The 25,081-nt window shown below is 43.1% G+C and overlaps 1 protein-coding gene across 3 annotated transcripts in view; it reads left to right on the top strand.

Annotated features, from left to right (window-relative positions):
• Positions 1–25,081, top strand: part of THSD4 (thrombospondin type 1 domain containing 4) — a 1,279,073-nt gene that overhangs the window by 308,826 nt on the left and 945,166 nt on the right. For all 3 annotated transcript variants that reach the window (XM_063926205.1, XM_063926204.1, XM_063926206.1), the window contains exon 4: positions 17,184–17,614. In XM_063926205.1, the coding sequence (XP_063782275.1) occupies positions 17,184–17,614 (431 nt within the window). The remainder of the gene's footprint in view (positions 1–17,183; positions 17,615–25,081) is intronic.

Genomic DNA, 25,081 nt, shown 5'->3' with positions numbered 1-25,081 from the left:
TATCATCCCGTGCTAGAGCTATCTGGGAGCAGATCCAACAGGGGGGCCCTATAAAACGGAGGGATCGGGGTACATGATCCTTGTTCCACCCTCTTAATCCGGCTCTGGGTGGTAGCCAGCAATGCGCTCCTTGTTGAGGGTCCCTGCAGATAGGCCAGCCCGGGGCGGTGCAGCAGGAGAGGGGGCAGAGTCAGGGAGCTGCCAAGTGGATAATATTTGTACTTACAGTACATGGTGTGGGCGCAGCAGCTATAGGACGTCCGTGAGAGGAGGAGGCAGGTGCAGAGCAGATGAGATTTCCTCCGTGGAGCCGGTAGCGCACTTCAAGCTGCTGGCGCCGCTGGTGATGGTGCAGGGAAGGAGGGGTAGGAAAGAAGAGGGAGGGAGCCGGAGGGAAGTGAACAAGAGCCGCTCTTCACGCTGCCGCCAGCAACAGCAGGCTGCAGTGCAGATCAGGAAGAGCGCCTCTTCGGTCTGGCACCTCCCTGCTTTGCGGTATCTGCTGAGCGGTTTGCGCCGGCTCTGCTATCACTGGGGGGGGGGGGGAGACGGCAGCAATTGAGCTGCTACAACATCCCTGCTCCTCATCTCTTACGGAAGAGCAGGAGAGGATAAAGAAAGCATTTTCTAATCATCTTATAGTGCCGCCCTCCAGTGGCCGGCGCTCATAGGCAGCTGCCTAAAGCTGCCTAATGGTAGCGCCGGCCCTGCCTAGCTGAGAGACAATGACTTGGGTTCATGTTTAGTTATAAAGAAAACACGACGGGCCCTCATTCCGAGTTGTTCGCTCGCAAGGCGATTTTAGCAGTATTGCACACGCTAAGCCGCCGCCTACTGGGAGTGAATCTTAGCCTCTTAAAATTGCGAACGAAAGATTCGCAATATTGCGATTACACATCTCGTAGCAGTTTCAGAGTAGCTTCAGACTTACTCGGCATCTGCGATCAGTTCAGTGCTTATCGTTCCTGGTTTGACGTCACAAACACACCCAGCGTTCGCCCAGACACTCCTCCGTTTCTCCAGCCACTCCCGCGTTTTTTCCGGAAACGGTAGCGTTTTTTCCCACACGCCCATAAAACGGCCTGTTTCCGCCCAGTAACACCCATTTCCTGTCAATCACACTACGATCGCCTGAGCGAAGAAAAAGCGGTGAGTAAAAATCCAAACTTCATAGCAAATTTACTTGGCGCAGTCGCAGTGCGGACATTGCGCATGCGCACTAAGCGGAAAAACGCTGCGATGCGAAGAAATTTTCCGAGCGAACGACTCGGAATGACCTCCACAGTACTGTAACATTTACTTATTGTTTTTACTTGTTTTTTTCTCAGACATAAAAGAGACTCTCCATTCTATGTCAGACCCATTACTACATTAGTATATCCCAATGACAGTAAGTTTTTATGATGGTGCTGCATTTAGTTTGACAAATTATTCATTGTGCCACAACCCTGGTGCCCTGTGTTAATTTGTCTCAATCCAAGTATAAATTAGAAGGCATTGTTCCACAATATGTAGTCTAATTAGACACCTTAGAATAAAATGGAAGCATTTAATGTGTCTAGAAGGAAAGCTGGCCCATTATTGGGTTGATTTTCATCTCAATGACTGAATGACAAGACTACACGGGCAACTGAGAGCTACTGTTTAACATAGCATTCATTCCTAACAGTAGAGCTTTGTTCTCAGAGCTGGCAATCCAAAATTGCAAAGATTGCAAAAATCCAAATGCAGAGTTCACTGAGATTGTTGTAATTTATCTGAATTATGCGGTGCATGTTGTATGTGACCATGGAAATATATAAAGTTAGGCTACAAGTAGGATGATGTCAGACACCGTATATAATTCACTGTATATTTTGCTTAAACAACAAATTACACTTTCACCCGTAGGGCACCTCTTTTGTGGGACACTTTTAACAACTGTCAGGTATTTCTTTGCAGTTAGATCATATTTCTTCATGCTTGATCTACAGATGTTAGTAACCTGTTTTTATATCAATTATTTTGTAAAAGAAAACAAATAGTTACAGTATATGAGCAAATAATTTTTAGTATTATTATATACTGTAATATTACTATTATTATGCGTAGCATTATTGGAAGTTTAGAGAAACTTTGATTAGAAGTTAAATGCAGGAAACATAGTGGAAGTAATAAATCTCCTACTGGAGAATACTGTATATAAGGATATTATAAGCATACAAACATTGTCCAGGGGATTCTGTGGCCAGTTAAATGCACAACGTTGTTGAGTTGTGAAGTGATTTATATTCTTTGCTGTTTTGCAGCAGGTGGTATGTTTATCCTTGTCAGGGCTTAAAGTGGTCCTAGAGAGGTGGTGGAACTCATTTCCCCCACCCCATGTTACTCTGATATGGTGCCTTGCCAGTGCCCCTTGAAAACTGGGCAACATTTAAAGTTCAGGCTGTATACTTGTATTGGTACTGAAATACACAACGGAAACACAAACAAGGGAAGTGCGAGAGCAAGGTTAAGCATCAATAGGGCTGGGATGAATACCACGAGCACACACATACTGTTGTGTATACAAGAATTGTAAGACCTGGGAACATTAAGGTCCGTAGTAGCTTCAGGGTCTATGAACGTGTGAAATACATTTTTTACATGTGTGTTAACAAGCCTACCACCAGCTGAGAATACAATGTTTCAAGACTACAATTATTTTGAGGTCACTTAAAAGAAAAAAAAAATTCTATGCCCTTAGTGTCACTCTTGATTATTTTTCTATCACCCCTCCCATTTTTTTTATTTGCAACCTATATAGTCCTGTGCAATACAATGCAACGTGTACTGTATAATGTATAATTCAAGTGCACAATTTGGAACCTGATCTCTAGAGGAGGGGGTGGGTCCTCAGGCAGTGGAGACCACTGGGGGATTCCCTTTACCCCTGTGGGCCAGTCCAAGCCTAATTGCACATCATTATGATCATTATAAGCCTCATAAAGGCTGGGAGGCAATGCAGCTGGAGTACCTTTCAATGTGACACTCGATGAGAGAGCAGAAAGGGACACCACTGCCACAGATGAGCTTGACCGCAACCCAAGGGAAGACACCAGGAAAAGAGACAGTGGCAGTCTGGTGACAAAGACCAATGATCTGTTGGAGGAAATTACTGATTCTCTTCCCAATGAGGAGACAGTAGAGACACTTGGAACATTGTAAGAAAGAATTAAGTGCTGAAATAAAAAAGAAAAAGGTGGAACTGAAAGAAAATCTTTTTCACAGTAAGGACAATACGTGTTTGCAATTCCCTGCCCGAGGGAGTTGTAATGGCGGAATCTGTCAACACCTTTAAGAATGGGTTAGATAAATTCCTAATGGATAAGGATATCCAGGGGTATGGTGCATAGTCATGCATTATAGTTACTATAAATAGGGATAAAATGCAACTGCTGACAGCAGCATCAGTCAGAAATTTTAGTCAAATCATCATGCATAGGAGACCACAAATAAGTTGAACTCGATGAACAATTGTCTTTTTTCAACCTCAGATACTATGTTACTATGTTACTATGTAACTGCAGCATCAGAAGAAAGAAATCTGTGACAGACTCCATTATAAGACTTCAAACTTTAGGTGGCAAAGTCTAATGAGACTGATTAGAACTTCAGTGCTGCATGTATTCCAGGGGCACAACAGAGTCATGTCCATTAGTTGAAACTTTGAGTGCGAGCTCCAAAATATTCCAAGTGTGCCTGATGGGCCATTACCATTGTAGCATTCATACCCACTGATCAACACAAGCAGACATGACTTTGATTCACAATAGATGATTAGACCCAATCTATTGTTTTGTCTTTATTTCCCAATCTGTGTTACCCTCTCCCCCAGGATGGTATCTCGTGGAGCCCAGTGACCGGTCACATAGTCCCACAGTTTATTCTCATGTGTAGCAAACTGGATATAATTCTCACCATACGTCCCAATCCCCTTGTAATTTCTTTGCATTACATTCTGATTGCCGCAAGTTATTGTCAATGTTCTCATTCAGTATGTAGTTGGAGTTTTGATTTAATGAAGCGTAACACTCATTATTTGAGAATTAATAATATAATAATTTTGTTTATATAGTGTTCTCTTTCCCATAGGACTCAAGGCCCTTAACAGATAGTATGACCATAACACAGTGCATAATACACAATAAAAACAATAAGCAGGTTCAGCTTTGCATGAAGTAAAGAGAGCATGGAGATACTACAAAGGGTGTGACAGCCATTTTGGCTCATCAGTGGTAGAATTATTCATCCTACCCATGCAGTGTCCAGGCAGCCATTTTAGGCGCACTACATAGGACTACACTGGGCAGAAAAGGCCATGCCTGGAATTGATGTCACTTAATAGGAGAGATAAGAATACTTGGCAAGATCCTTGCAAGTTCTTCAGGACCATGCACAGAGCATCAGAAAAGGCAGCCGTGCTGGGTGCACTATAAATGGTTACATAAAATTCCACTAAAAGAAGATAAAGTGCGTAACCAAACAAAAGTATACAAAACAAAATCTTATTATAAGTAATATGTAACTGTTCCCCTGCTGTGACCCATAAGTGTAAAGAGAGTCACCTCAGCATTTTATCCTCTTAAGAAAAAATACTCTGCCTTTTTTTTATCAAAAACTCCAATTGTTTGGCCTAGAGAGTTTCTGATTAGCAGTGAATTCTCGCATGTTTCTGTATACAGACCTTTTCTTTCCAGAACACTTTGACAAATACAGGAAACATTTACAAAAAACAAAGTCTGCCTGCAAAGAAAATTACTAACACAACTTCATGACTTTTCTTAAACAAGTTTCAGATTTTCTAAGACACCCCATAAAAAGAACACCTATGTCATTATAACCAGCACCAATTATTTCCTATCAAAGGCATTACTAAAATACTTAAAAGGCTCTACTTATGTGACACTGAAGTGAAAGTGGTGCTTTTTATGAACTGGAAATTGTTTGCTTGGCTTTGGCACATGCTGGACAAACCTGTATTGCAAAATAGCAATATTCAGCAATATCATTGTATACTGAAAAGGTGAAGCAGGCATGTCTCGCATTTGCTGAGAACCTAACAGACAATTACCGGCTGTATAATGTCTGGTTGGTGTTGGCTATACTGATCAGTTGCAAGATTTGTATTCTGGGTATAAAACAGGAATACGTCTGTCTGCCCAACGAAAGCTAAGAAGTGTGTTTGACAGTTTCCTGGCCTGATCCACATGAATCCCGCGCTGCACACACTGCAATGCAATTTTTCAACTTTTTGATAACGGAGGGCTGTACAAGCCCAAAAGTTTGAGTTTAGACTTGTTTGACGTGGAACCCCAGAGCAGTTTTATTATTGCCGAGTGATTTAAGTATTACAGTATTTATTGTTGTTGATGCCAAACGGAATGTGGTTTTTGGGTGGTCAGATTGTGCATATTGCAGCCTTCTGCATATTTCTCCCTCTGCAGTGTTGGACTGGGGCATGAAGAGGCGAGCACACTGGGGGAATGCCATGGTAGGGGACCATGGTTAGGTGTGTGGCTAGCCTACCAAGGTGGTGTGGCCAGCCAGCACAGATGCTTGGCTAGCCATTAGAGAGTGTATGGTCTTGTCCCCTTTATAAATATATTTCATGCATGTTAATTTACCAGATGAATACACTGTAGAAAATACACCATAGCCCTGTGCAGTATGATGTAACATATGTATAATTCAAGTGCACAGTCTAGAACAGTGATGGCTAACCTTGACACTCCAGCTGTTGTTGAACTACACATCCCAGCATGCCCTGCATCAGTTTTGCTATTTGGCCATGCAAAAACTGATACAGGGCATGTTGGGATGTGTAGTTCAACAACAACTGGAGTGTCAAGGTTAGCCATCACTGGTCTAGAACCTGATCCCTAGAGGAAGGACTTGTACCTGTGTGGGTCAGTCCGACCCTGTACCTCTATATTAGAGATGAGCGGGTTCGGTTTCTCTGAATCCGAACCCGCCCGAACTTCATGTTTTTTTTCACGGGTCCGAGCGACTCGGATCTTCCCGCCTTGCTCGGTTAACCCGAGCGCGCCCGAACGTCATCATGACGCTGTCGGATTCTCGCGAGGCTCGGATTCTATCGCGAGACTCGGATTCTATATAAGGAGCCGCGCGTCGCCGCCATTTTCACACGTGCATTGAGATTGATAGGGAGAGGACGTGGCTGGCGTCCTCTCCATTTAGATTAGGGTTGAGAGAGAGAGAGAGAGATTGACCTGAGGCTGTGATACTGTAGAAGAGAGTGCAGAGTTTAGTGACTGACGACCACAGTGACCACCAGACAGTGCAGTTGTTTGTTTTATTTAATATATCCGTTCTCTGCCTGAAAAAAACGATACACACAGTGACTCAGTCACATACCATATCTGTGTGCACTGCTCAGCCCAGTGTGCTGCATCAATGTATATATATATCTGACTGTGCTCAGCTCACACAGCTTATAATTGTGGGGGAGACTGGGGAGCACTGCAGTGCCAGTTATAGGTTATAGCAGGAGCCAGGAGTACATAATATTATATTAAAATTAAACAGTGCACACTTTTGCTGCAGGAGTGCCACTGCCAGTGTGACTAGTGACCAGTGACCTGACCACCAGTATATATAATATTAGTAGTATACTATCTCTTTATCAACCAGTCTATATTAGCAGCAGACACAGTACAGTGCGGTAGTTCACGGCTGTGGCTACCTCTGTGTCGGCACTCGGCAGCCCGTCCATAATTGTATATACCACCTAACCGTGGTTTTTTTTTCTTTCTTTATACATACATACTAGTTACGAGTATACTATCTCTTTATCAACCAGTCTATATATTAGCAGCAGACACAGTACAGTGCGGTAGTTCACGGCTGTGGCTACCTCTGTGTCGGCACTCGGCAGCCCGTCCATAATTGTATATACCACCTAACCGTGGTTTTTTTTTCTTTCTTTATACATACATACTAGTTACGAGTATACTATCTCTTTATCAACCAGTCTATATATTAGCAGCAGACACAGTACAGTGCGGTAGTTCACGGCTGTGGCTACCTCTGTGTCGGCACTCGGCAGCACGTCCATAATTGTATATACCACCTAACCGTGGTTTTTTTTTCTTTCTTTATACATACATACTAGTTACGAGTATACTATCTCTTTATCAACCAGTCTATATATTAGCAGCAGACACAGTACAGTGCGGTAGTTCACGGCTGTGGCTACCTCTGTGTCGGCACTCGGCAGCCCGTCCATAATTGTATATACCACCTAACCGTGGTTTTTTTTTCTTTCTTTATACATACATACTAGTTACGAGTATACTATCTCTTTATCAACCAGTCTATATATTAGCAGCAGACACAGTACAGTGCGGTAGTTCACGGCTGTGGCTACCTCTGTGTCGGCACTCGGCAGCCCGTCCATAATTGTATATACCACCTAACCGTGGTTTTTTTTTCTTTCTTTATACATACATACTAGTTACGAGTATACTATCTCTTTATCAACCAGTCTATATATTAGCAGCAGACACAGTACAGTGCGGTAGTTCACGGCTGTGGCTACCTCTGTGTCGGCACTCGGCAGCCCGTCCATAATTGTATATACCACCTAACCGTGGTTTTTTTTTCTTTCTTTATACATACATACTAGTTACGAGTATACTATCTCTTTATCAACCAGTCTATATTAGCAGCAGACACAGTACAGTGCGGTAGTTCACGGCTGTGGCTACCTCTGTGTCGGCACTCGGCAGCCCGTCCATAATTGTATATACCACCTAACCGTGGTTTTTTTTTCTTTCTTTATACATACATACTAGTTACGAGTATACTATCTCTTTATCAACCAGTCTATATATTAGCAGCAGACACAGTACAGTGCGGTAGTTCACGGCTGTGGCTACCTCTGTGTCGGCACTCGGCAGCCCGTCCATAATTGTATATACCACCTAACCGTGGTTTTTCTTTCTTTCTTTATACATACATACTAGTTACGAGTATACTATCTCTTTATCAACCAGTCTATATTAGCAGCAGACACAGTACAGTACGGTAGTTCACGGCTGTGGCTACCTCTGTGTCTGCACTCGGCAGGCAGTCCATAATTGTATACTAGTATCCATCTCCATTGTTTACCTGAGGTGCCTTTTAGTTGTGCCTATTAAAATATGGAGAACAAAAATGTTGAGGTTCCAAAATTAGGGAAAGATCAAGATCCACTTCCACCTCGTGCTGAAGCTGCTGCCACTAGTCATGGCCGAGACGATGAAATGCCAGCAATGTCGTCTGCCAAGGCCGATGCCCAATGTCATAGTACAGAGCATGTTAAATCCAAAACACCAAATATCAGAAAAAAAAGGACTCCAAAACCTAAAATAAAATTGTCGGAGGAGAAGCGTAAACTTGCCAATATGCCATTTACGACACGGAGTGGCAAGGAACGGCTGAGGCCCTGGCCTATGTTCATGGCTAGTGGTTCAGCTTCACATGAGGATGGAAGCACTCAGCCTCTCGCTAGAAAAATGAAAAGACTCAAGCTGGCAAAAGCAGCACAGCAAAGAACTGTGCATTCTTCGAAATCCCAAATCCACAAGGAGAGTCCAATTGTGTCGGTTGCGATGCCTGACCTTCCCAACACTGGACGTGAAGAGCATGCGCCTTCCACCATTTGCACGCCCCCTGCAAGTGCTGGAAGGAGCACCCGCAGTCCAGTTCCTGATAGTCAGATTGAAGATGTCAGTGTTGAAGTACACCAGGATGAGGAGGATATGGGTGTTGCTGGCGCAGGGGAGGAAATTGACCAGGAGGATTCTGATGGTGAGGTGGTTTGTTTAAGTCAGGCACCCGGGGAGACACCTGTTGTCCGTGGGAGGAATATGGCCGTTGACATGCCAGGTGAAAATACCAAAAAAATCAGCTCTTCGGTGTGGAGGTATTTCACCAGAAATGCGGACAACAGGTGTCAAGCCGTGTGTTCCCTTTGTCAAGCTGTAATAAGTAGGGGTAAGGACGTTAACCACCTCGGAACATCCTCCCTTATACGTCACCTGCAGCGCATTCATAATAAGTCAGTGACAAGTTCAAAAACTTTGGGTGACAGCGGAAGCAGTCCACTGACCAGTAAATCCCTTCCTCTTGTAACCAAGCTCACGCAAACCACCCCACCAACTCCCTCAGTGTCAATTTCCTCCTTCCCCAGGAATGCCAATAGTCCTGCAGGCCATGTCACTGGCAATTCTGACGAGTCCTCTCCTGCCTGGGATTCCTCCGATGCATCCTTGCGTGTAACGCCTACTGCTGCTGGCGCTGCTGTTGTTGCCGCTGGGAGTCGATGGTCATCCCAGAGGGGAAGTCGTAAGCCCACTTGTACTACTTCCAGTAAGCAATTGACTGTTCAACAGTCCTTTGCGAGGAAGATGAAATATCACAGCAGTCATCCTACTGCAAAGCGGATAACTGAGGCCTTGACAACTATGTTGGTGTTAGACGTGCGTCCGGTATCCGCCGTTAGTTCACAGGGAACTAGACAATTTATTGAGGCAGTGTGCCCCCGTTACCAAATACCATCTAGGTTCCACTTCTCTAGGCAGGCGATACCGAGAATGTACACGGACGTCAGAAAAAGACTCACCAGTGTCCTAAAAAATGCAGTTGTACCCAATGTCCACTTAACCACGGACATGTGGACAAGTGGAGCAGGGCAGGGTCAGGACTATATGACTGTGACAGCCCACTGGGTAGATGTATGGACTCCCGCCGCAAGAACAGCAGCGGCGGCACCAGTAGCAGCATCTCGCAAACGCCAACTCTTTCCTAGGCAGGCTACGCTTTGTATCACCGCTTTCCAGAATACGCACACAGCTGAAAACCTCTTACGGCAACTGAGGAAGATCATCGCGGAATGGCTTACCCCAATTGGACTCTCCTGTGGATTTGTGGCATCGGACAACGCCAGCAATATTGTGTGTGCATTAAATATGGGCAAATTCCAGCACGTCCCATGTTTTGCACATACCTTGAATTTGGTGGTGCAGAATTTTTTAAAAAACGACAGGGGCGTGCAAGAGATGCTGTCGGTGGCCAGAAGAATTGCGGGACACTTTCGGCGTACAGGCACCACGTACAGAAGACTGGAGCACCACCAAAAACTACTGAACCTGCCCTGCCATCATCTGAAGCAAGAAGTGGTAACGAGGTGGAATTCAACCCTCTATATGCTTCAGAGGTTGGAGGAGCAGCAAAAGGCCATTCAAGCCTATACAATTGAGCACGATATAGTAGGTGGAATGCACCTGTCTCAAGCGCAGTGGAGAATGATTTCAACGTTGTGCAAGGTTCTGATGCCCTTTGAACTTGCCACACGTGAAGTCAGTTCAGACACTGCCAGCCTGAGTCAGGTCATTCCCCTCATCAGGCTTTTGCAGAAGAAGCTGGAGACATTGAAGGAGGAGCTAACACGGAGCGATTCCGCTAGGCATGTGGGACTTGTGGATGGAGCCCTTAATTCGCTTAACAAGGATTCACGGGTGGTCAATCTGTTGAAATCAGAGCACTACATTTTGGCCACCGTGCTCGATCCTAGATTTAAAGCCTACCTTGGATCTCTCTTTCCGGCAGACACAAGTCTGCTGGGGTTGAAAGACCTGCTGGTGACAAAATTGTCAAGTCAAGCGGAACGCGACCTGTCAACATCTCCTCCTTCACATTCTCCCGCAACTGGGGGTGCGAGGAAAAGGCTCAGAATTCCGAGCCCACCCGCTGGCGGTGATGCAGGGCAGTCTGGAGCGACTGCTGATGCTGACATCTGGTCCGGACTGAAGGACCTGACAACGATTACGGACATGTCGTCTACTGTCACTGCATATGATTCTCTCAACATTGATAGAATGGTGGAGGATTATATGAGTGACCGCATCCAAGTAGGCACGTCACACAGTCCGTACTTATACTGGCAGGAAAAAGAGGCAATTTGGAGGCCCTTGCACAAACTGGCTTTATTCTACCTAAGTTGCCCTCCCACAAGTGTGTACTCCGAAAGAGTGTTTAGTGCCGCCGCTCACCTTGTCAGCAATCGGCGTACGAGGTTACATCCAGAAAATGTGGAGAAGATGATGTTCATTAAAATGAATTATAATCAATTCCTCCGCGGAGACATTGACCAGCAGCAATTGCCTCCACAAAGTACACAGGGAGCTGAGATGGTGGATTCCAGTGGGGACGAATTGATAATCTGTGAGGAGGGGGATGTACACGGTGATATATCGGAGGGTGATGATGAGGTGGACATCTTGCCTCTGTAGAGCCAGTTTGTGCAAGGAGAGATTAATTGCTTCTTTTTTGGGGGGGTCCAAACCAACCCGTCATATCAGTCACAGTCGTGTGGCAGACCCTGTCACTGAAATGATGGGTTGGTTAAAGTGTGCATGTCCTGTTTTGTTTATACAACATAAGGGTGGGTGGGAGGGCCCAAGGACAATTCCATCTTGCACCTCTTTTTTCTTTTCTTTTTCTTTGCATTATGTGCTGATTGGGGAGGGTTTTTTGGAAGGGACATCCTGCGTGACACTGCAGTGCCACTCCTAAATGGGCCCGGTGTTTGTGTCGGCCACTAGGGTCGCTAATCTTACTCACACAGTCAGCTACCTCATTGCGCCTCTTTTTTTCTTTGCGTCATGTGCTGTTTGGGGAGGGTTTTTTGGAAGGGACATCCTGCGTGACACTGCAGTGCCACTCCTAGATGGGCCCGGTGTTTGTGTCGGCCACTAGGGTCGCTAATCTTACTCACACAGCTACCTCATTGCGCCTCTTTTTTTCTTTGCGTCATGTGCTGTTTGGGGAGGGTTTTTTGGAAGGGACATCCTGCGTGACACTGCAGTGCCACTCCTAGATGGGCCCGGTGTTTGTGTCGGCCACTAGGGTCGCTAATCTTACTCACACAGCTACCTCATTGCGCCTCTTTTTTTCTTTGCGTCATGTGCTGTTTGGGGAGGGTTTTTTGGAAGGGCCATCCTGCGTGACACTGCAGTGCCACTCCTAGATGGGCCCGGTGTTTGTGTCGGCCACTAGGGTCGCTAATCTTACTCACACAGCTACCTCATTGCGCCTCTTTTTTTCTTTGCGTCATGTGCTGTTTGGGGAGGGTTTTTTGGAAGGGACATCCTGCGTGACACTGCAGTGCCACTCCTAGATGGGCCAGGTGTTTGTGTCGGCCACTAGGGTCGCTTATCTTACTCACACAGTGACCTCGGTGCAAATTTTAGGACTAAAAATAATATTGTGAGGTGTGAGGTATTCAGAATAGACTGAAAATGAGTGTAAATTATGGTTTTTGAGGTTAATAATACTTTGGGATCAAAATGACCCCCAAATTCTATGATTTAAGCTGTTTTTTAGTGTTTTTTGAAAAAAACACCCGAATCCAAAACACACCCGAATCCGACAAAAAAAATTCGGTGAGGTTTTGCCAAAACGCGTTCGAACCCAAAACACGGCCGCGGAACCGAACCCAAAACCAAAACACAAAACCCGAAAAATTTCAGGCGCTCATCTCTACTCTATATACCTTTTTTTTTTTTCATTAATTCTTTTCTTGCAGGCGGAGTACAGCAGTCTGAAAAGCACAGCAGCCAGCAGGCAGCATAGTGGGGCCTAACTAGATTGGTTGGGAACACTCCCCTTTGAAAGTGGCTGTGAACTCTTGCAGGTGACCCAGAGAAAGAGGGATGGTTTTTCCTTGACTGGGGTGTGCAAACTCTGCAGCCACTCCTTTTTTTTTATATTTTGTGCTAGAGCTGATGCTTGCTTGTGCCTTCATTGCAACAATGTTCTAATTCAATTAGAGCTGTGAGCTCTTACTGCCACTTAAGGTGCATACACACTATGCAATATGCTCGATGAGCGATATCGCACAGTGTGTTCCCTGACCTCCCGGGCAGCCCGACATAGGGGGTCATTCTGAGTTGATCGCTCGCTGACGTTTTTCACAGCACAGCGAACAGGTTACTACTGCGCATGCATATGCACCGCAATGTGTGCGTCGTACGGGTACAAAGCGGATCGTTGCTGGGCGATGGATTTAACAAAGGATCCATTCGCACAGCCGATTGCAAGGAGATTGACAGGAAGAGGGAGTTTATGGGTGTCAACTGACCGTTTTCAAGGAGTGTTTGGAAAAACGCAGGCATGTCCAGGCGTTTGCAGGGCGGGTGTCTGACGTCAATTCCGGGACCAAAAAGACTGAAGTGATCGCAAGGGCTGAGTAAGTCCAGACCTACTCGGAAACTGCAAAAAACTTTTTCGTCCCGCTCAGCTGCACACACGTTCACACACTTGCAAAGCGAAAATACACTCCCCTGTGGGCGGCGACTATGCGTTTGCATGGCTGATAAAAGTAGCTAGCGAGCGATTAACTCGGAATGACCCCCATAGTGCGTGCACAGTGAGCATTATCGCAAATCATATCACTCAGTGACATCATGCCACTGTCGGCCCATATATGCAGCTTGTGATGATATTGTCAGATTGAGCTGCATGTATAGCTGACAGAGGGGTTGTTTATGACCCCCGGGGGTGCGCATCTGCAATCATTTGCAGCGTACACACTATGCAATATTTTAGTCAATATCGCTTAGAAAGGGAAAATGAGCCATATTAACTAAAATATTGCACAGTATGTATGCACCTTTACAGTCTCATGTGTCTGTATTAAGTAAAGTTGAGGTAAGCCTTGTATGTTAGGTTTAAATATTGTTGATAGGTCCTTTTATATACAGTATATCTTGTAAGAACCAATTGTGGATGGAACAGGCCTGAAAAATAATAACTGTTGGGTAAGACTAATTGTGTACCACTTCAAAGGATTAAAGGCAGAATACAGTATTTCCATCTGGGCTGGAGTTTGCCAATACATGGGCTTGTTGGAGGGACCCAGCCGGGTCAGCTGCTATGCCTCCCTGAAATTTGGCCATGCTCCCCTCATTACCTGGGCTAGTGGCCACTCTTGGCGGCCCTTTATATATGCTATATGTGTGAAAACTCTTGTAGCCTGACTTAAACAAACTGGTTTTTGGATTGCTTTTATAGACCTTTGTCAAGCCACCACATCTTAAAAACTAAATAATATCTAATAATATTGGTAGGCAGATATATACATTTATTGGATGTCTAATAGGAATATGTAATGCATAAGTACTAGTTCTGTAATATCCTCCATTACTGTATGTAAAATTGTAGTCTGTTCCTATTCCCAATTACAGTCTCGACCCCAGATGGGGGATGCTTAGATATGGCTGTAAGTGTGAATAAATGATTGCCATGGAAAAGCCAAATGTATGGCATAAGGGCAAATGTTTTCAGTGACCTGCCCAATATTGTACACAAGAAACGTTACTATCTGGGCCTTCTGCCATGAAGAAAATTGTTCATTCTAGTGTGTAGAAGACGTGAATATCTGGGTCTGCTGCCATGGAGGATATTCATGTCTATGATCAGCAAAAAAAGAATGATTCCCAAGGGAGTATATTTGCATCTTGACTACCTAATCCTTCTGTAGCATGCCAGGATGTATGCTGCTATGTCTGGCTGTTCCTACAATGTCGCTTGTTGGCCATAGTGCAGATTATTAGAGGTTATTAGCTTGTGTTAAGATCGTTTAAAATCACTTGTATTCAAACAAAGAAGCTCAGGAATTCCACTTTCTCTGCTTGGATGTTTATGCTTCCACATTTTACCATAGCACTCACCATAACTCTACACTGTAAATATGGGACCTTTATGCTTCCACACTTTACCATGGCAGTCACCATAACTCTACGTACAGTAAATATGATAATCAGGTCCGGAAGGTCAGGCATACTGTATATCCCTCCAGGGCTACTAGTGTATCAATGGATAGAGGAAGACTTTCATCACAGGGTCTCCTCTAAACACTGCTCGGCCAGCACACATTGGCTGACTTCAGAAGTGTGGGAATTGGGATGTGTTCAACTCTGGGAAGAGGAAGGGAAAAAAATAGCTTAAAAGTGAAGTAGAGGGATGGCCAAACAGATCCACCCCAGTTAAAAATATTTTATTTTCATCACAATCCAATGATTCCATCACATGGCTTGAAACTCACGTTCAATTTTGGAATCTCTCGTGATTTGCTGTGAGCTCCAAACAGAATAATTGCTGGGCATTCAGTTCCATTAGTTACTGGATATTTACATGAGCATTATTCAGTCATGTCTGTTTCAGACCTAAAAAAAGCTACAATCTGTGAAAACTGGCAGGATCTCACATTAATCTGTGCATTTTCTGTGTCCTTGGAGCCGGCCTTTAACATACTGTTTCTATTACTTTTCTTGTTTTGGATTTCTGTCTCACACTTGTTGCATTCCTCAATGAAGTCTGAGGGATGGGATTTGATTTATTTGTGTAATTTGCCATAAATTGGAATTCAGTTAATTTAGAGGCAAAACTGCACATATTATCCATGTTGTGTAACAACTTAACATTTTCATCGTTATCATTAACCCTTGCAGGAGTAAGGTACTATATTTTGTTCCCGAATTTAGTGTGGACTGGACATGTTCCAGGACCCAGGCCGCTGCACTGCTTTTTAATTATTTTATAACCTTTCTGGATTACTTCAATGAATTTGAATCATGGCCTCTGTGTTATCGTCTTATTAAAATGACCAGCACCTGTGCTGAAAATCCCAGTTTTTTATTCTCAGTCTCAGACTTGGACAAGTCCCTTTGCATTTGTTCAGGACATTGAAATCTAGATCTTAAGGTAGATTAGCGATAAATGAAACAACGTCGCTTGTTTTGACCCTTCCTGAGCAACGTCGTATACTTTATCGGTAAGTGTGTATGTCGCCGAGTGATGCGCGGCCCCGCGGGTCGTTAACGACCCTCGCTGTCGGCCGGCGATGTTACTCATGGATCACATCGCCAAGTGTGTACCCACCTTTAGATGTAACAGAGCAGAGATGTGCCTGGCAAATTCGTTATGTACTGTACTATATAAAAATAAGTAATGATACCTTTCTTCTACATTTCCGGAACGTCAATACTGTCCCTCAGCTGAAGTCCCAAGCAGCAGAGGGACAATAGGACCTTATTCAGCTGCAGTCACAGCTGTGATGCGATCGCATTTTTCCATTGTTTGGCCCAGTGCGTACCCTGCACGTGTGCGAACAGGGAGATGCGATCGCATCTCAGTAATGCAAATGCTTCTGCCTTATTGACAGGCAGAGGTGTTTGCGGGGCGGTCGGGGTCAGCAAGTGTTGCGGGAGTGGGCAGTGAAAATAGGGGGTAGGCCGGAGCTGGTTTCAGGGTGGCGTCACATGCATCCGTTGCGATGCAAAACATGGGGGCAGTGCACCTGCCTTTGCATCCTGGCTGCGCAGGCAGGGGGTTACCCTTGTTTTGTGGGGTTAGCGATGCGATCGCAATTCAATTGCATGCACACTACTGGGTGGCCTTGCCTTGCGCTGGGTGGTCCCTAGCATGCGATCGCAAGCAGTTGGAGTCTTGCTTAATTAGTAAAACTGCAACTGTTGTTGAATAAGGTCCATTGTTTAATTTGTCTATATTGGTTCTAGAACTCATTAGTGTTTTATGAAGATGATTACTCAAACAGGCTGATAAAGCTCTTCCGTCCAAATCTACTTATCAATATGATCAACGTTGTTAATCCAATCAAGTTTAACTGGATTATAAATTGACAGTCATTTTGAGGCTAAACACAACACAATACATATTGTGCCATGTGACTAATTTATGCGGTCATATTACAGGTGCTATGGCAAGATTACTGGCCTATGATTGAAACATATTTTGGTGCTTCTCTTGCTTACAGTGGATGTATGTATAAATGTAATTCTTGTTTTATTCCATTCCCTCATCTAGATTGTTAGTCTCCAGAGATTGTTGGGGGGAGATTCAAATGTTTGAAAAGTTGGTTGGGTGTCTTTTTTCCCCCTGTCTATTAGATAGGAAAAAACAGACTCCCAACTGATTTTTCAAACATTTGAATCTCCCCCTTGGAGTTGCACAGCTAAAATTGTGAACTTTCACTTAACACAGATGGATAACAATATTTTTCTTTTACAAGAGGTATTTATATATTTATGGAAACCTTGTAGAAAACAATCTTACACTATCTGTCTGGTTATTTACAGGTTCCACAGAGGATAGAGCAGAATGATACTACAGAAGATATCAGTGCTGGGTCTGCAGGAGTGTGGGGCAGTTGGGGTCCTTGGTCAGCTTGCTCTAGAAGCTGCAGTGGTGGAGTCATGGAACAAACCCGGCCCTGTCTTCCAGCTAGTTATCAAGAACGGAGATATAATGCTCCAAATTACCAGTATTCCACTGGTGAAAGACCTTCCAGCAACCAGAATATTCTTGATCGTGAGACAGCACTGAATCCATACCCTGGACATGTTGTATCAGCCATTCGAACATCTGTGCCATTGCACCGAAGTGGACAAAACCCTAAATTCAATCTCCCATCTTCCAGTGATTTAAGTCAAACTCATCTTGGCAGAGGAATATCAGGAGGAAATCGACAGCCATTGCCTCAAAGACCAAGCCCCAGGTTTGAAAGAAGGTATTTTGTGTTATTGATCGTTATTCCTGATATAGTTGTTTTAAATGTTATATATAGACAAAAAATAAAAAATCTCATAATTCATTATTTAACTTATGTTTATTTAGCTAATAGTACATTGCCTAACTGGTTAGAAACCAATACAAATTGTTGCATTGCGTAATATATATATTTTGTGTTAATAAGGGATGCGGTCAGGATCTGGCAGTCAGGATCCTGACAATTTGAATATTGACAGCAGGATCCCAAAGGTCAGAATCGTGATGATGAATATGCATAGGGTTAGGATTATGCACTAGAAGGAGGGTTAGGGTTAAATTGCGGGCGTGGGGGAGGTTGGGGTGAGACTGTGGATGGAGAGGTTTTGGTTAGGCTGTGGGAGGGGTGGATTAGGGTTATGAGCAGGGGTAGGGTTAAAATACGGGGTTTAACCAAGATTTTGACCTTCGAGTTGCCACTGTCTGCATCCTGACTGTTGGAATTACAACTGCTGGGATTTTGCACCCAACCTGTTTATAACTATTTTATTCAAAATCGATTCTAGACAAATGTGCCAATATCCTAGGGCTCATTAACGCCTATATGCTTTTAATGTGCTTTTTACATCTTAAATACTATAAAAGTCTCAGTAGAACAAATAAGAGACATTGGTGCCACATTATACCATTGTACAGGGGTTTGGGGCCCTTCTTGTGCACAATGGAGCTGAAAATACATGTATTTTATTCTTAAAACTGATAATTTGCTTGTTTATCTGACATGATCAAGCAGGCCAGGCATGAAGCACTGCAGAGCGGCAGTGCTAATTTAGCTTCCAACTCGCTGTAAGGTGCAGCGTTGGATACTAAAATAATGGAGCAATTCAACATTGCTGTGGTGCAGGGACATCTGATTCTGCAGTCTCTGTGATCGCTTATTCAGTAACAGTGCAGAGTCTGACTGCAGTGTTAGTATGCATAAATGAATAGGTTAATGCAGACGTACATACAGTAATAGTGTGAGGATAATGCAGACGTGCATACAGTAATAGTGTGAGGATAATGCAGACGTGCATACAGTAATAGTGTGAGGATAATGCAGACGTACATACAGTAATAGTGTGAGGATAATGCAGACGTACATACAGTAATAGTGTGAGGATAATGCAGACGTACATACAGTAATAGTGTGTCTATCATGGGTGCAATGAGTCTGGTGTACACAGGTCCCTGGGGTCCCACACTGCGTTCCATTTTGTGTTAATAGCGTACTGAAGTCCCATGAAGGGCGCTGCAGCCACAGCAAAACTCACTCCCAAACTGCACATGTGCTGGGTCCTGGCATCTGTGAGCTACAAGGTGCAGTTGCCGGGACCCAGGCGGCGACATAGAGAAGAGGGCACCAGCCCTTCCTCCTTCAGCAAGGTAGGAGCTGCTGCTGTTGGTTTTTTTTTATCACTAAAATAGTTTTGGATACATTTTAAATATATAGGGTCCGAACTTGCCAGATGTGTGGGATGCTGACTGTTCTCAGACTTTTTTTTTAAAGCGGCAATCATTTATAAGGCATAGTTTTGCCTTGCAAATGATTGCTCCTTTAAAAAAAAAACGCCTAAGATCGGTCGGCATCCTGCACCTCTGGCAAACGTCAGACCCTGTTACATATGCCCTATGTTCTTGCCCTAATTAAAAGAAACCTGGATTGTGTTTTGTGTGTGCGTCTTTTCCGGCACATTTAAGGGGCACAAATGTGTCCAGTTTTACAGGAGTCCCACTGTGACTATGCTGTTGGTGAGAAAAGTCTTTCACCCTAGCTCTTCCGATCACTCCATAAATTGAAATCATACTGTGTGCATTTGGGAAACCTTCCATTCTCACACTGAAGAGGTTTTAGGGATGTTTCTAAACTGTTTAGCGCTGCTTACAGATATGTAGAGAAGCTAGAATAAGATCATTCTCATTTCCTCTGTAGAAAGAGCTATACTGTCAAACTTCAACAGGAATTTGAAAAGTATTTGAAGTTTAAAAACATTTGTGTTATATCATTTGTCAGGATTATTGTAAATACTGTAGGCCATCTTTTTGTTGTCAAGCACTGTATGAACAACAAAGGGTCAAGTACAACAATTACTCTCTTTGTAGGATTAGTCTTTTTATCCTTTGGTAATTGTTTAAAATGAAAATAGTATTTATCTTGAAAGATGAATTGAATCATTATATCTATCTATCTATGAAAAGTGTTTTCTTAACCCTTCATTTCAAGAGTCAACATCATGAGATGAATGGTTAAGAAAGTGCTTCTTCCTCCCCTGTCCCAGCCTGTACTGTTATATTATATACATGTATACATGTTATATTATATACATGTATTATGTAACTGAACCTAAGTTTAATTTAACATTCATTTATACCAAGCAAAAGGCTTAAAGAAAAGTCCTCCAACTTATGGAACTGTGATGATTCTTAATATAAATGCAATTAATGATAATAATAATAAAAATAATACATAGGTTTGTTTCACTACATCCAGTGGGGGATTATTTAGCGAATAATGGGGCAGATGTATTAACCTGGAGAATGGATAAAGAAGAGATAAAGCAGTAATACGCGCAAGGTGATAACGCACCAGCCAATCATTACAGATTTGAAAATGACAGGCGCTGATTGGCTGGTGCATTAACACCTTGCACTTATCACTTCTTTATCCCTTCTCCAGGCATAATACATCTACTCCAGTGTGCCCAGTACTTGAAATTATTTCTCAAATCTGAGATTGTACTTGATAAAGTTTTATAAAGGTTGTGGTCATCAAAGGATGTATGTGGTCTCAATAACTGGAACCTCAGCCGTAGTTATACATTGGACCACAAGATATAAAAGGTCTAAAAGTCATGTCCTCATCCAAGTATCTATTTTGTGCAATATGGCACAACAAGTATGGCGCTACTTAGACTCTCCACTACAGATGGTAATTCTCAGACCTTCATAAGCGTCTAGTTCCCTTCGTGGAGAGGACCTTTGCTGTGCGGTGCGCAATGACGTCAACGCGCACCGCACATCATTACAGAAAAGGTCCTCTCCACGAAGGGAAACTAGACGCGTAGCGTCTAGTTTCCCTTCACAACGGGCAGCCGACGAAGGGAAACTAGATGCGTAGCGTCTAGTTTCCCTTCACAGCGGACAGCGGCCAGCGGCAGCGGGGGGCACAGCAGCAGCGGATCTTGCCATGGCGCGGCGCCCTCCGGAAGGCGGCGTCCCGGGCAAAAGTCCTGCTTGCCCGTGGCAAGATCTGCTACTGTTTAAATGCCTTATCCAGCAACCCTACCTGGGAACATGCATATAATGTTTATTTGCATGTATCATATCATACATTCTTTTCTTAAATCTCTGTATATAGGAATTCTGCACGTTTTAGAGAGCAAAAACTGTCTGGCTTACAGAGTTTGCTTCTCTCCTGACATGGTCTGAATTTCACGCTGACTCTGAGATACGGTAATAGAATCCACCTTGTATATACATACAGTATTTAAGATCAAGCTTTGCAGTTACAGACCCCCATGGGTACTGGATGTCTGAAAATTACTTTAAAACCTTTATGCTTGATTGGAAATATATGTGCTGTAATTTCAGCAGAGCTTATTGTGCGGTATATTTTTGCAATAGCTAGAAGGTCACAGCTTTCCTGCCCATGTTACATGATGTAAGACAATCCGTGGTTCGTTTCTTATTTTTCCAAAATAATGTTTGTACTGCAATAATATGGATTGAATAAGGACATTTATATTAATAGCTAGTTTTAATGTGCGTTATATACTGTAGTTGCACTCGACTCAGGTAAATAACATAGAAACAATCAATGTTTATAAAGGGAAAAAAAAACTAGAGTGGGCAGTTGTCTCATGGCTAATAATGAAAGCTTTGCAATACGCAAACTATTTTGGAAATTTCTATGTATCAGGATATGTCTGCAGATACTTACTGGGCTGCCTGTATGTTAGCTAGTTAGTCTTGAATCCGTTACTAAAGGAATGCAAGACTTTAGAGCAGAGTTAAGTTGCACATATCGGACGGGTTACATAAACAGCTGTAACACAGACACTGTGCAGTCATTATCTCACACTGGGAGCAGCTGTGCAGAATCTACAAGGGTTCTCGTCGCAGGTGGTTTAAATATGTCAGGTTTGACTTATATGAGATCTCCTTCACAGTTCTAAAACGCTGACCACACACCAAAATTAAACATATGAACAAATCCTTCAGCTTACTTGGAGTACTGAGGCGAGAAACTCTTTAAATCCTTATTGTGTCAGAATTTGCTCATGTGGTGTTTCCAACAGAAAGTGACAAGTATGTTATCCAGGACCTGTAAAATAAGGGCAGCTAAGTTAATAATTGGTACAGCATACTGTAACTGTATAATAGGTTGGCTGGTGCATATCTAAGATTCATTTACAGTGGAGAAGAGAAGATTAGTGTGGTAATGAACGACCAAATGCAATATAAGGAGAATTTTCGCAGAAGATCTATTTACATTTTTGATGCTCTTCTCTATATTATAGTGTCTTTTTCATGGTAGTTGCCAGAACGAGAGGTAAAAGAGTCTGGGGTCTATTCATGAAGCTGTGAAAAGAGTGGAGAAGTAAGCCAGTGGAGAATTTGCCGATTGCAACCAAACGGTGTTGAGCTAACATTTATAAAATGCAATCTATGAAATTACACGTAGCAGCTGATTGGTTGCCATAGGCAACTTCTCTATTGACTTCTCCACTCTTTTAGCTTCTTCATGAATAGACTTCTCTGAGACTTAATTGCTTGCAGGTGCCAATTATACTTTTTCTGTAGCTGTTCCAATTATAAAATAAATAAAATATGTATTATTGTATATACTGTAGCTACTCTGTGTGTTACAGTTAATAGCATCTATTCATACTTCTCCCAATAGATGTAAGAAGCTTTTTATGACCAGGCTGCCCCCTTACACAGTGTAAGTTTAAGCAATGTTACGGAAGTTTCAAACCATTTAAAATCTGAAATTTCCATTACCAGTTTGCTTTCAGGAAACTGATTTTTCAATGCCAAAAAATGCATTGCCTTTTAAATAGAGAAATCACTATTGTACAGGGTGCGGTGGGTATGGGTGTAGTGCTTGGTGGTGCTGTGCCTTGCTTTTGAGTCATCTTGGCACTTCATCTGTTGTTCGACTAGAGTAAGGTTATTTTCAAGAAGTTACACTGCTGTATAGATGCATGGGGTACAATAAAAATGGTACATTTAGAGGAGGAAAAGAAGGGGAAAGAAAAGCATTTCATCTTCTCTCCTCTCGTCTGACCCATACTAACAGATGCAAAATCAGGGAACATGGGCCCTGATTCCGAGTTGTTCGCTCGCAAGCCGCTTTTCGCAGCAGTGCACACGCTAAGCCGCCGCCCTGTGGGAGTGAATCTTAGCTTAGCAGAATTGCGAACAAAAGATTCGCAATATTGCGAAAAGATTTTTCTGTGCAGTTTCTGAGTAGCTCGAGACTTACTCTTCCAGTGCGATCAGTTCAGTGCTTGTCGTTCCTGGTTTGACGTCACAAACACACCCAGCGTTCGCCCAGACACTCCTCCGTTTCTCCGGCCACTCCCGCGTTTTTCCCAGAAACGGCAGCGTTTTTTCACACACACCCATAAAACGGCCAGTTTCCGCCCAGAAACACCCACTTCCTGTCAATCACACTCCGATCACCAGAACGAAGAAAAAACCTCGTAATGCCGTGAGTAAAATACCAAACTTCTTAGCAAATTTACTTGGCGCAGCCGCAGTGCGAACATTGCGCATGCGCAGTTAGCGGAAAATCGCTGCGATGCGAAAAAAATTAACGAGCGAACAACTCGGAATGAGGGCCATAGCCCCACCCCCTGATATGCCTAAACTGCACCTTGATCCACTCAAACTCCACCCTGATCTTCGCCCCATTTGAGATGGAAAGTGTGCTGCTGAAATTGGGACATTTGGGAAGGATGGGGGTGATGCATATGTTACTTGTTACCTTACTCATTCTTAGTTCATCCACTATTGTCAATAATAGTATTTATAATTTAAACATAAGTAGATGTCCCAGATAATGGCAACAACTATAACTTTGGCCAAGATTAACAAAGCTTGGAAAAAAATTAATTGGAGACAGATAAAGTTCAACCAATCAGCTCCTGCCATTTTTCAAAAACAGTTTGTAAAATGACAGGTGCGGATTGGCTGGTACTTTACAGTATCTTTCTCTACATAATCCCTCTCCAAGCTTTGATAAATCTGGGCATTTGGGGACTATTCACTTAATTTATACAAAAGCATGTGAAAATTAACATCTACACCTCCTTTTTTATAAATGAAGTCAGTGTGCTATTCATCAAAACGGTAACGCTAGAGATCATGAATATGGCCTGCTGTTCCCATACACTAGTATGGCGACCTAAATTCATTAAGCTCCGAAAATACAATATTTTTGGAGCTTGACTGTGGGAACACTTGACATCTTCAGATGATGCTTGTTCCCATATACTACTTCTTCCTTATGGGAAAAAGTCCCGGTGCCGCACGCCAGCTTATTCCGCTGGAGGTCGCACATGTGTAAACCCGCTACTTAGTGGTGAAAAGATTTGAAGAGACAGAATTTTGGATCAGCTGTCTCTGCGCCATAATTGCTCCAGCTCCTGGCCGCAAATCTTAACATTTGTTAAAAAAATATAATCTTGTAAATGTTTTAAGACAGCTGTCCTGTGTTTTAGCAGAATAATCTATAATTTCAGTGACAAAAACAAGTATTGCTTACCAAATGCATTTTTGGATTGGAGTCTTCAGCCAGACTTTGCCCAGAACTTGGGTGTGTGCAGTTCGATCTTTGCTACAAATCGCAATGAAAACATATATGTTGGGGTACTTGTACAATTCACAAAACCGTATTGTATGTTGCATTCGATGTCACCAAAGACTACCTTATCTTTCCTGACACTTGAGTAATACTATTAGACATTGCAATAATGCATTAGCATCAAGAACATTATGAACGAAGGTCATCCAACCAACATTTTCTATGCTGCATTTGATGAATAGTTAGAGGGGAAAAGCCCTTGTTCTCCAGACCGTGATCTACTTATATGGTTAAGAGACAGTGGAAAATATCTGTCCATAGTTGGTTTAAATTTATTTATGTGTTCAGTAGATCACACAAGATATTCATAAAATCTGTTTATCATTATGATTTGTAGGATACGTTGTCAGGGGTTTGTGGATAGAGACTATTCTTTTGATATTTTGTGTGTCTATAAACTTAAAAATTATAATCACAACAGTGGATTTTACATGGGACATTTGTACATCTGGAAAATATAATTCAGTACAATTGATCATGTTTTTGTAAACCCTTGAAATGCTGTTTTCATTCTTTTTGCTGGGGTCACAGCAAGTTATACATCACAATGCCTTTGTTCTGCCTCATTGTAAATCACCT

This window comes from Pseudophryne corroboree, chromosome 6, assembly GCF_028390025.1.
Source record: "Pseudophryne corroboree isolate aPseCor3 chromosome 6, aPseCor3.hap2, whole genome shotgun sequence".
In the NCBI taxonomy this organism is placed as follows: domain Eukaryota; kingdom Metazoa; phylum Chordata; class Amphibia; order Anura; family Myobatrachidae; genus Pseudophryne; species Pseudophryne corroboree.
The sequence above is the reverse complement of the archived record's forward strand: the minus strand, read 5'-3'. Positions and strand labels throughout refer to the sequence as shown.